Raw genomic sequence first — 12,689 nt, 5'->3', positions numbered from 1 at the left:
TGAATAAGAGGAACATAACTAGAATAAAGAATATTAAGAAAATCTGCAGTTAGGGGTATCATATTTCTTTCTTAAGAGATTTATGTTAAAATCACCTCAAATATAACAGTATTTATGCTCATTGTTTATCAAATCAAGTAAGTTGCCCAAACTTTCATTAAAATCTTGAATTCTGGAATCAGGTGCTCGGTTAATAAAACCAACATTAATATGTCTTCCTCTAGAACCAACTAAGAGCTCAGAGTTATATTTAGATAATTCAAAAATGTCTCTAGAATTCTCATTTAACCATGTTTCAGATTAAGCAATAATAGAAAACTGGTGTTTCAGTAAAAAATTAATAATGAATGAAATTATCATAATTCCTAGATAGACTTCAAAAAGTACAGCAAAAAAGTACAAAAAGTTTAAGCATATAATGATGAAAAAAAATTATATCTGGGTCAACATCAAAATAATAAGAATCAATTGTAGGGAAATCAAAGGGCTTAAAGGTCTCTTTGTTGGAATCAATATAAAAAGTAGTATACAATAACCTAATCAAAATACAATAAATAGCTGGTAATAAATATATTGAGCCAAACTCTGAACACTTGCCTTCCTTTGTTTTGGTGGATTTTGGGTAGGTGGATGAACAATAAGTTTGTCTATTTCAGATATGCAATGCCACCTCTCTCTCAGGCTGCCTTCATTGCTAGAAGTAATTCTCTCATTCTAATATTATTATCTAAAGAAGCTAATAATTTAACTAATTATTACATTTTTCAAGAATGTCATTTTTGTTTCTGAAGCCCTACAAAATAAAATATCAACATGAATTAAAATGTAATTAATTAAAATTAAAGTAATTAAAAAACTGAAAACATGTTAATCATAGAAGATGTGCCTTCAAGTGACTGTGTGAGCTGCATTATTATGTATTTTGGAAAGTATTTTTAACGTCAAGTCCTTGATTTAAAAAAAAAAGTTCAATAAGTCCCATGAGAGAGAGAGAGACACTTTCTGCTCCTCCCTCTGTGCCTCCTATAAAAATATGGGGCTCGTGACCACAGGCTGTAACCGCTGATCTTCAGGATGGCGACTCCTCTCACGGACCAGGAGAAGCGCAAGCAGATCAGCATCAGAGGGATCGTCGGTGTGGAGAATGTGGCAGAGCTGAAGAAGGGCTTCAACCGGCACCTGCACTTCACGCTGGTCAAAGACAGAAACGTCGCGACGCCGCGGGATTATTATTTCGCGCTCGCGCACACGGTGCGTGATCACCTGGTGGGCCGCTGGATCCGAACACAGCAGTTCTACTACGAAGCCGACCCCAAGGTGAGTCCAGAAAAAAAAGTGGTAACTTTTGTTTGAAACTTTTAGCCACAGCTAAAATGAATTATCGAAATGTAATTTGGAAAAATTGGATTTGTATTAGGCCTACGTTAACAATATATCCTTTTATTGAAATATAATAGAAATATTTTCACGTTAACTCAGACGTATTAATGATGATTTTGAACTGTTCTTGAACGTTTCTGTTTTTTGTCACTGGTGTTATAAGCTATCAGTCGGGTTGATTAAGTCTGGTGTAAGGGTGGACGATATGGCAAAAATATCATATCACGATTTTTTTCAGGAAGATCACGATTCACGATTTTATTCTTTGTCGTGATGGTTTAACTATTTTGCAACTTGTCTGAGCAGTACAGCCTAATTTCCCTATTTTAAAAACAAAACCTTACAAGGTAAAAATATAAAATAAAAAAGAATGGCAGACATTAGAGTGGGCAAAAATAAAAAATCTTTGTCATTATTTTATCTTGATATCAAAAAATAAGAACAAAGATACACATGATATACAAATAAAACAAACAGTGCTTTATTTTTCAGGTACAGTAGGTGTATTTAGTAGTAGCATTTAAGAAATTGAAAACAAACAAACATACAAAAAAATGCTGGGGTGTTTTAACCCAACTTTGGGCCAAATATGAACTTACCCAACTTTTGGGTAAAAATTTTAATGTCACAATTTAACCCAACAGCTGGGTTAGTCGATATTTGTCCCAAAGTTGGGTTGAAAACCCCACAGCATTTTTTAGAGTGAATGAACAAATATAAAAATAAAACACTATAAACACTTCACTGTATAAGTTATGGATTCTTATTAAAGCAACTGTATTAAAGTTCTTCAGTCAAGAGCAGTGAGTAATTTTTCTCTTTGTTTTGTTGTTTTATTAACATTAAAGGGATAGTTCACCCAAAAATGAAAATTCTGTCATCATTTACTCACTCTCAAGTTGTTTTAAACCTGAATGAGTTTCTTCTGTTGAACATAAAAGTTATTTTGAAGAACGTTGGTAACCAAACAGTTGCTGCTCCCCAGTGACTTCCATAGTATCAAAGTCAATGGGGACCGGCAACTGTTTGGTTACCTACATTCTTCAAAATATCTTTTTTTGTGTTCAGCACAAAAGAAAAATTAATACGGGTTTGGGACAACATGATGACAACATGAGTAAATAATGACAGAATTAAAATTTTGGGGTGAACTATTGTTTAATGACAAGCGGCAGCATGTTTAGTACTGTTAGTCTGCTGTTGCTTTAAAGGAACACTCCACTATTTTTGAAAATAGGCTAATTTTCCAACTCCCCTGTACTAAGACTGACGGAAAATGAAAAGTTGCAATTTTATTTTAAATAAAAAAGTTGCAATTTCTTATTTGAAGTTACCTAGCTGGGGACTATTTTCAGGCGCTGCGTAATATCATTGTTCCTGCTGCACCCATGGTATGGCAGCAAAGTTCCTTGATTATTACGCCAGAATGAGAGTATAGTTCCTAGCCATATCGGCCTAGAAAATCGCAACTTTTAATTTTCCGTCGGTCTTAGTACACGATGTAACTACAGAAGAGTCAAGTTTTAAATAGGAAAAATATAGAAACTCTTTGGTAATTTTTGAGCGAGATGCTAACGGTCTAATCAGATTCAATGATCTATGCTAAGCTACAGCTAAAAGTGCTAATGCCAGACCTGGAGATCGGCTGAATGGATTCGAAAACGGTAAAACTCAACTGTTTAACTCTAGGGGAGTTGGAAAATGAGCCTATTTTCAAAAATAGTGCAGTGTTCCTTTAAGACACGCATCTAATATACAGGCACGCATCTGTTTTTCTCAACGGTGTACTTTCACTTTAGACATAACCAACTGTGTTTATATGTAAACCTTGTGCGTTTTTGACAGTATTAGTGCAGTCAGACTCGAAAGATAACTTAGTCCAGGAATCAGGTGCTGACAGTCTTTTAGTGTGCGTGCGCTGTTTCAACCATTATGTTTCAACGTGTAATGTGTAGGTGTTTTAATCGTTGAAACATAATACACAACAAGCTAGTTTTATGGATTCAAATAATAAAATAAAAAATTATTAAAAAAATTATTTTAGTGTATTTATTGTGATTTCCTGTCCTGGAAAACTTATGAAAATTCATACAATTTTAAACCTTCTGTTGTAAATGATTTTTTTCTAGTTATGCACAGCTTATGTAAAATCACTATAATTTTTTTTAGTAATGAAAAATCATTTGGCATAATTTGCACCTAATGCAAGAATGCTATGTTAGATTTGTATTTATTTATTTTGTGTATTCTATATATTTCTGTGTGCTTCAGCGTGTATATTACCTGTCACTGGAGTTCTACATGGGTAGGGCGCTCCAGAACACCATGATTAATCTGGGTCTGCAGAACGCCTGTGATGAGGCTATCTACCAGGTGAGAGAGGACTAAACACTTGTCCATCCATCTGTGTGTCTGGCTTTCTGTAAATCTCTCTTTTTCCTTTTAGCTGGGGTTGGATATGGAGGATCTGGAAGAGATGGAAGAAGATGCCGGATTAGGCAACGGAGGGCTGGGAAGATTAGCTGGTCTCTCTTTCTCTCTCTCTCTCTCTCTCTCTCTCTGTCTCACACACTCTATACAAATAATATACCATAATATAAGTTAGCGATATTTATTGTGTGCATGCGCGATCCACAGCTTGTTTTCTTGACTCCATGGCGACTCTGGGTCTGGCTGCTTATGGATATGGAATTCGATATGAATATGGAATCTTCAACCAGAAAATCAGAGATGGCTGGCAGGTGAATTCACCCAGATTTCCTTAATTTATGCATTAAGTTCCCATATGCAAACTTCTGATGTCCTAATACAGTTAGCTATAGTAGTTCTGTCCCATATAGCAAAAATATATTTTTAGGTAAAAATATATTTTTAAATATATATTTTAAAAATTTATATTTTTAAATATATTTTGGAATGCAAAAAAGTGTCAAAATATATTCCTATTTAAATAAATATATTTTCTGTGGTTTTAGTTACTTGTAATTTTTATATATTTTTAATCTACTTGTGCAAAAAAAAAATATATATATTGCATTTCCCCAACATTTTGGGTACTCTGCAATTTGCAATACTTGTAGGACAGTGTCTGCATAAAAATCAATGTATATGGGCCAGGAGTTCACTGCATTTGTGGTCACTGGCCTGGTGCATGTGAGCTTGTCACAGAGCTGATAATACTGGACCAATAGGGATCTTGTCCCAGCAGCAGTAGGCTGATAAGAAACAGCGGCTCGATTTATTTGCAGAAGGACAGTGATAATGGTGTGTTTGTGCAGTGAAAATGCTCATTTTAAAAAAATAGACACATTTGAACTTTAACCTGCTCTAGATTTGAGTACTATGTCCTCCAGTGCAGATTGAAACTGGTGACCTCTTTCATCATCGCTATATCACTGTCTTAGGTTGAGGAGGCGGATGATTGGTTGAGGTATGGTAACCCCTGGGAGAAAGCCCGTCCTGAGTTCATGCTGCCTGTGCATTTCTATGGCCGTGTAGAGGAAGAGGATGGGAAGGAGCCGAAATGGGTCGATACACAGGTATCAACACAGTTACACGAATAAATACACACTAACAAGATAGCGGTACCCTGGCCAGGTTTGTAATGCATGTTTGTGGTACAGGTGGTCCTGGCCATGCCGTACGACACGCCAATCCCTGGATACATGAACAACACGGTGAACACAATGCGCTTGTGGTCTGCGCGCGCACCCAACGACTTCAACCTGCGAGACTGTGAGTCATTCACACAACACATTACCAATCCATATTACATATAAGATAAACACGATAAAAGCAATTTTTGACTAAAGTCAGCTTCAAAATGAAAATTTACCCTATTTCCTGGTCTTATTGTGAACGATTCATGTCTTTTTGTCTGTTTTCAGTTTAACCAGTATTTATCAATTTAAAATGGAATCTAATTAATGTTATATATGAAATTATACTAATTTAAATTACTAACAGTCAATTTAACTAGTATTTAACCATTTGAAGTGGAAATTACTATGAAATATTAAATTAAATTGACATTGCTATGAAATATTAAATATCAGACACCTGAAATCAGTGCTCACTGGAATTTCTATGGAATAATTCAATGACGGATGTTTTCTTTTCTTTTCACAGTTAATGTTGGTGATTACATTCAGGCAGTTTTGGACCGTAACTTAGCAGAAAACATTTCCCGCGTACTCTATCCAAATGACAATGTAAGTTTTTTCACCCTTTTTCTCTGAGTGCTCAGGCGGATTGAAGTTTAAATGGCTTTTCTGCATTTAAACTGTATTAATCTGCATTAGTTATTGTGTGCAGAAAATTAGGTTTCAATTATCCAGTGTAAGTGCATCAGAAGGTTAATCTCACATCTGATTCCAGATGAGATTGTAGCCCAAACACACTCTCCTTTATGTCATTTTGTAGTTTGACACTGACACTGGAATTTGTGGGTGTTGTAGTTCTTTGAAGGAAAGGAGCTGCGGTTGAAGCAGGAATATTTTGTGGTGGCAGCGACTTTACAAGATGTGATTCGGCGCTTTAAGACTTCAAAGAGGAACTGCTCTGGACCGTTGTCATTTGACAGCTTCCCTGATAAGGTCTGTTTTTGCTATACACTTTACACTAAACATCTCACTAGACCTGAAACAAGCATTCCACACTGTAATTCTGCAGGCACTTACCACCCACGCCAGTAACTACATTAGTGCTTTGCGTTATGTAATTAACTTTTAAGTAATGTACTTGTGTGATTCTGCATGTGTGTGTGTGTCAGGTTGCAATCCAGTTGAATGATACTCATCCTGCTATGGCCATCCCTGAGCTGATGAGGATATTTGTGGACATTGAGAAACTAGACTGGGACACCGTAAGATTTATGAATAATTCATGATTGTCTAATTTTAATAATCCTGTGACACACACTTTTATTGACACAATAGAATAGTAATGATACAACATTCATATCATACATTTGAAATGTTTAGTATTTTTACTATTGATTTTAAGATTCAGTAATGCTGAAGGAGGAAATTAGAAAACAAAAATTAATATAAAATGTATAAATGAAATGTTTACAAAGCCAGGCCTGAAAGCATATTTTAAAATGCGTTGAAGCTTTTATGAAATCATACTTATGTAATCTATGTACTTCAAGATTATGTCAGAACAGGCTAAAAGCTTTTATTTTTAAATGTTCAGTTTTAATTTTATGTTTATACTTTTAAGTATGTTTTAATATTAATATGCTTTTGTCATTTTTATTAGTTTTTTATTTCTATATACAGTGGCTTTAATTCGTTTTTATTTAAGTTTTAGTTTTATTACATTTAGTTCTTCAACTTATTTCAGTTAGTTGCTAGGGCAACATTTCTATCTTCTAATCTCATAATTAAGAATTTTTAAATCTTTTATCTAATAAATATTATTTTATATCAGTGTTATTTTAATTATTTTTAATAGTTTTAGTTGTAGTTAACAACAACACTGGTTAGGGCAGACTTTTTTTTTTTGTACAGTCAGTCGATTTTGTCGAAGCAACATGATTACTGAAAATAAGTTCTTCTGTGTGAGTATCTAGGCCTGGAATATCACTAAACAAACGTTTGCATACACAAACCACACGGTTCTGCCTGAAGCTCTGGAGCGCTGGCCGGTCGAACTGATGGAGAAACTTTTACCCCGACACCTGCAGATCATATACAGGATCAACCAAATACACTTGGATGTGAGTACACTTACAGGAAACTCAGGAAAACTGCATTTACTTTATTATTTATAAGCCATTATCCAGCTGAAGACAGCTCTAATGGTCCAAATAGAGGATTTGTCAATTTATGTAAACTTTTGTGGATGAATTTGTCTTCAAAGTGTAGCTAGGTAAACCCACATGCACACTTACATTTAGAGCAGAAACCAAATTAGTGTTTTTGTATGTATATGTGTGTATGTGCGTGTGTGTGTGTGTGTGTGTGTGTGTGTGTCTTTGTAGCATATAGCATCTCTGTTTCCAGATGATATGGATCGAATCTGCAGGATGTCTCTGATCGAAGAGGAAGGGGGAAAGAGAGTAAACATGGCTCATCTCTGCATTGTGGGCTCACACAAAGTCAATGGAGTTGCAGAGATTCACTCCGACATCATCAAAAGAGACGTGTAGGCTTCTCTTTCTTGTGCTCTTACATACATACAATGCTACAATGTTTTTTTTAACTGACTTTAAATTTTGATCCTTTAGATTCCGAGACTTCAGCGAGCTTGAACCGGAGAAATTTCAGAATAAAACAAATGGCATCACACCACGACGCTGGCTGCTTCTCTGCAACCCAGGACTCGCTGATCTGATCGCAGAGGTCCAACACACAGTGTTTTTATAACATATTTTTTCAGTTTCCCAAAAAAAAATTCATATGTGTTGTTTGTGCTTATAGGCTATCGGTGAAGAGTATGTGAAAGATCTAAATCAACTGCAGAAGCTGAATGATCTGGTTGACTACGATACTTTCATCCGAGATGTAGCCAAAGTCAAACAGGTTAGAAAACACACACTCCTCTCATGTCAATAAATTTGTAGATCTTATTAATCTAGGAGATAATGTCTTTGTTTTTTCCTCCTCTTTATATAATTGTTCACTACTTTTGAGGTATTTTTAAGCATTTCTGACTCATTTCTGACATTTCTGAAATTAGTAAAAGATTGGGTCATTTTAATTCTTAGTGAGTTCCAGTTCATTTTTGGCGCGTTTCATTGTGTGTGTAGGATAACAAGCTGAAGGTTGCACAGTATTTAGAGAAGGTGTACAAGGTGGACATAAATCCCGCATCCATGTTTGATGTCCATGTGAAAAGAATCCATGAATACAAACGACAGCTGCTCAACTGCCTCCACGTTATCACCATGTACAACCGTATGTTCAGAAACGCAAACACACACTCGCACACATTAATTAAGCTGTGTCATTTTATTTAATGTTTAGATACTCCTTAACTAAACAATGAACATTTAGTCATTATTGACTTATCTTTGGCTGACCTTCTTCTGTGCAACACAAAATAAGATACTGAAGAATGTTTCAACTGTTTCACACACAGGCATCAAAAGGAGCCCCATTAAACCGTTTGTACCACGGACTGTGATTATCGGTGGAAAGGTAAAACAAACAACCTTTTCTGAACACACTCACATGCACTGATTTGCAATATGTACTGTACATGTTCAAAAGGTTTAGGGTTAGTAAAATGATTGAATGTTTTTCAAAGAAGTCTCTTATGCTCACCAAGGCTGCATTTCTTTGATCCAAAATACTGTAAAAACATTAATATTGTGAAATATTATCACAATTTAAAACAAGCATTTTCTATTTTAATATATTTAAAAGGGGTCCTATTATGCTCTTTTACAAAGTCTTGATTTTGTTTTGGGGGGTGTACTAGAACATGCTCTCATGCTTGGTGGTTCGAAAAACGCATTATTTTTCACATATTTTACATGATTACAACACCTCTCTCCCCAGTCTGGCATGAACGGCTCAAATAGTTCCTGTATCAAATGAAGGCCCGCCTTCTGAAATATGAAATGTGCTGTGATTGGTTAGCTGGGCCAGTGTGTGTTGTGATTGACAGCACTCGGCGCCTGGTCTAGAAATGACATGCCCTTTACCATAGCCACCTGCAAGCTTCAGTGTAAATATTGCGTCAAAAACAAGCGCAGTCTGCTCTGATTGGCCAGCTGACCCAGTGCATTGTGATTGGCCGAACACCGCAAGCACTCGTCGGAAATGTAACGCCCCTTACCATAATCGCGAGCTTCAACTTTCAAAATAAATGTAAAGACAGAGCCCGAAAGGGGAACAAAGTCGCGTGACCGACACAGTGATGAAGCTGGTAAGTGTTTGCAGTACACAAGCCACGGTTAAGACAGCGGAATCCACTGTGATGTGTCTCTCTCTCTCTCGCTCTCTTTCGCTCTCTCTCTCGCTCGCTCGCTCGCACACACATGACGCACAAAACTCCACATTTGAACAGTCAATAGCAAATACTTAAACTAATAACAAAACAGTAGCTGATTCAGAAGCGCCAGATTGTCATAGCAAAGTCAGAATTACCTCCTCTCCTAGGTTCACAAAACGGTCATCCATAAAATGCATTGCTGTTCTGTTGTAAGTAATCTTAAAGATTCCTAAATGCATCTACTTTCGGAAGAAACACACAGCGTCTCCCTGACATGGCTGCTTCAACACTAACTGCGGTTACTGAAACCACGCATTCTTTCTTTGCATGCACATTTGGGCGGCATTATGCTAATATTTCCACATAGTGAGGTAGATATGTGGGGGCGTGTTAGAACGAGCCGTTTTAGGGGGGCGTGGCAGAGTCTTAAGTTTGATAAAGAATATCTCTTTGGTTTTGAGACTTCAGTCTTTGCAACTTCAGGGATCTCATCTATGCACAATCAGCTTGTAACACTCCAAAGAGAAAGGAAAACTTGAAATCGCATCATATTACCCCTTTACTATTTTTGTGGAAACTGTGATAAATTTTTTTCAGGATTCTTTGATGAATAGAAAGTTCAAAAGAACTGCAGCTTTTAATACATTTTATGCGTTCTTGCTGAACAGAAGTATTATTTTTTTTCGAAATAAAAATCAGTACTAACCTCAACATTTGAATAAGAGTGTATGATTTACTACATATGTTTATGCAGGCTGCTCCTGGATATCACATGGCAAAGATGATCATTAAGTTGATCACCTCCGTCGCTGATGTTGTGAATAATGATCCTGTGATCGGCCGTAAACTGAAGGTCATTTACCTGGAGAACTACAGAGTGTCACTGGCAGAGAAAGGTAACATACACCCTCACAGCTAACATAAATATGAGATGAGTGTATTGATGAATAAATGTATGATTATGTGTTTTATGTGCAGTGATTCCAGCTACAGACCTGTCAGAGCAGATCTCCACTGCAGGTACGGAGGCTTCTGGGACCGGAAACATGAAGTTCATGCTGAACGGGGCGCTGACCATTGGCACTATGGATGGTGCCAACGTGGAGATGGCAGAAGAAGCCGGAGAAGAAAACCTCTTCATCTTTGGCATGAGGGTGGAAGATGTAGCAAAGATGGATAAAGAAGGGTAGGGAATGAGACGAAAATATTATATACTTGGAAATAAATGCTGAGTAAATATAATGCTATCTTTGAAGACATTAACCATTCCTTTGTGTGTGTGTGTGTGTGTGTGTACAGCTATGATGCATTACAATATTATGAGAGTCTTCCAGAGCTGAAACAAGCCATAAATCAGATTAAAAGTGGCTATTTCTCACCGAAACAGCCTGAGATGTTCAGTGACATCATCAACATGCTGTTCCATCATGATCGGTAAAACACTCATGCTTTCTTTTTGAAATTCTTAACTACAAAATCCCTCACGCTCTCTTAAACTGTCCTCTAGGTTTAAAGTTTTCGCAGACTACGAGTCTTACGTGAAGTGTCAAGAGAGAGTCAGCACTCTGTATAAGGTGAACATTATCACACAAACACATCAGAGATTCATTTAATGTTCAACATTAATTTCATGAGTGATGGAAGCTTTTGAAATAGTGCTTCATGAAGCTTCAAAACCTTTGCCATACTTTTGTTTCAAATCAGTGATTTGCAGCACATAGGAAACTGGCCAGGTCACATGATTTTAGCGAACAAGGCTTTGTAATAGATGGTTTTAACTGATCTTGGGTCAGTTTTATAATGTCGTTTCAGTTTTAATTAATTGAATACAATTTAATCAACATGCATTTCTAATAAAAACGGACAGTGATAGTTTTAAATGGCCATCATAAAAGGTACGCCACGCGGCGGTTATTAAAGGCCTTCTGAAGCGAATCAATGTGTTTGTGTAAGAAAAAGATATATATTTAAAACTTTATAAATTGTATTCTCTAGCTTCCGCTAATTGTCTTACGCGCATTCAGGAGAGAGTGACGTTCCAGTGGATGAACTATCCCTTTAATAAATTACACTTTTATAAAAAAAAATTTAATTGGTTTGTAAAAGGTGTCCGTATGCATGTTTGTAACAGTGAATAATTTTAAGAATTAATTCAGTTGATTCAGAGTTTCTAAAAGCATTGTTTCTCCCATCACTGCTTTACATTTCATTTAATTCATTTACTGACTCAGTTTGTTAATTTCCAGCTCCAAGCTATTTTTTCTGTGAAACACATAAGGTGAATTTTAAGAATCTTGTGATTTAAGATGTGAGACTTAAGTATGATTACACGGTTATTTTCTATATAGCAACAGTTCAAAGTGACCATGACTGTCAAGCTCCAAAAAAATACAAAGAGACCCTAAAAGTGCAATTAAAATAGTTCATATTTCTCTGTGTTGGACAGGATCAGAGAGAATGGACTCGTGTGGTAATTAAGAACATTGCGGCATCTGGAAAGTTCTCCAGTGACCGCACCATTAAAGAGTACGCCACTGAGATCTGGGGAGTGGAGCCCACTGACCTGAAGATTCCTCTACCCAGCGAACCACGTGAAGCTCTGGAGGAAACCGCTCGAGCCCTGCGCAAGAACTGAACACGTCAGCATAGTGTCATAGGATCATGAGAAGACTTGTTACATTAATTAATATAATTAGCCTACTTAACTTAGTATGAATTCATTTTTAGTTTTTGCTTTCAAGTTTTTCAAATGTTCATGCATGACTTTCTAAAGGAGTGCCTTGTACTAGCAAAAAGCTCAAATAAATCTCATATTTTCATTCAACATTTGAGTCCGTTTATTCATATAGTCTTAGTAAATATTTAGATTTTATGGAAAATGTATTAGAAAAATTAGAAAATGACTTAAGAGTGAATAAAGAGTGCATGAGAGGCAGAGGACAAAGCGTTTCATGGGGCAACATACAGACATTGTGCACTTTTATAGTACAAAAATGAAATAGTTTTACCAGAGCAAGGGCTTGCAGCACCAAAGTTGTGGGTTCTAAATGAAATAGTTTTACCAGTGCAAGGGCTTGCAACACCAAAGTTGTGGGTTCTATTCCAATGCTAAACAAATCGCCCAGAATACACTAAGCATCCAGCAAATTAATAAATGTAATATACACAATTGTTCAATGTTTTATATTTGAAAAAAAACAATATATATATATATATACTGTATATATATATAACACTTGTTTTGAACTGCCTATTCAGTCGAGAAACCTGAAAAAAGTATCACAGTTTACTATTCATCATCATTATTGTTATTAAAAATAATAAGACATACTTCTAAAATAGACATCATAGTAAAACACAATCAT

General features: G+C 36.1%; 1 protein-coding gene across 1 annotated transcript; it reads left to right on the top strand.

Moving 5' to 3' along the window:
- The first annotated feature begins 1,042 nt into the window (after window positions 1-1,042).
- Window positions 1,043-12,149, top strand: LOC107553219 (glycogen phosphorylase, liver form-like). Its single transcript, XM_016235373.1, has 20 exons — window positions 1,043-1,317; window positions 3,652-3,753; window positions 3,827-3,905; window positions 4,018-4,121; window positions 4,785-4,919; window positions 5,004-5,115; window positions 5,509-5,591; window positions 5,838-5,975; window positions 6,152-6,244; window positions 6,956-7,102; window positions 7,367-7,530; window positions 7,613-7,727; window positions 7,806-7,907; window positions 8,135-8,282; window positions 8,467-8,525; window positions 10,079-10,220; window positions 10,303-10,510; window positions 10,624-10,758; window positions 10,832-10,898; window positions 11,771-12,149. Exons 1-20 carry the CDS (start codon window positions 1,075-1,077, stop codon window positions 11,957-11,959), a joined length of 2,565 nt encoding a protein of 854 aa, XP_016090859.1. The 5' UTR covers window positions 1,043-1,074; the 3' UTR covers window positions 11,960-12,149.
- Window positions 12,150-12,689: the final 540 nt, after the last annotated feature.

Source organism: Sinocyclocheilus grahami, unplaced genomic scaffold (genome assembly GCF_001515645.1).
Source record: "Sinocyclocheilus grahami isolate Dianchi unplaced genomic scaffold, SAMN03320097.WGS_v1.1 scaffold466.1, whole genome shotgun sequence".
In the NCBI taxonomy this organism is placed as follows: Eukaryota; Metazoa; Chordata; class Actinopteri; order Cypriniformes; family Cyprinidae; genus Sinocyclocheilus; species Sinocyclocheilus grahami.
The sequence above is the reverse complement of the archived record's forward strand: the minus strand, read 5'-3'. Positions and strand labels throughout refer to the sequence as shown.

Excerpts from the sequence above, each read along its gene's own strand:
- LOC107553219 (XM_016235373.1), top strand. The coding sequence starts at position 1,075 with ATGGCGACTCCTCTCACGGACCAGGAGAAGCGCAAGCAGATCAGCATC. Across the intron at positions 5,976-6,151 it reads TTGACAGCTTCCCTGATAAG|GTTGCAATCCAGTTGAATGA; the intron begins GTCTGTTTTTGC and ends TGTGTGTGTCAG. Across the intron at positions 8,526-10,078 it reads CTGTGATTATCGGTGGAAAG|GCTGCTCCTGGATATCACAT; the intron begins GTAAAACAAACA and ends ATGTTTATGCAG.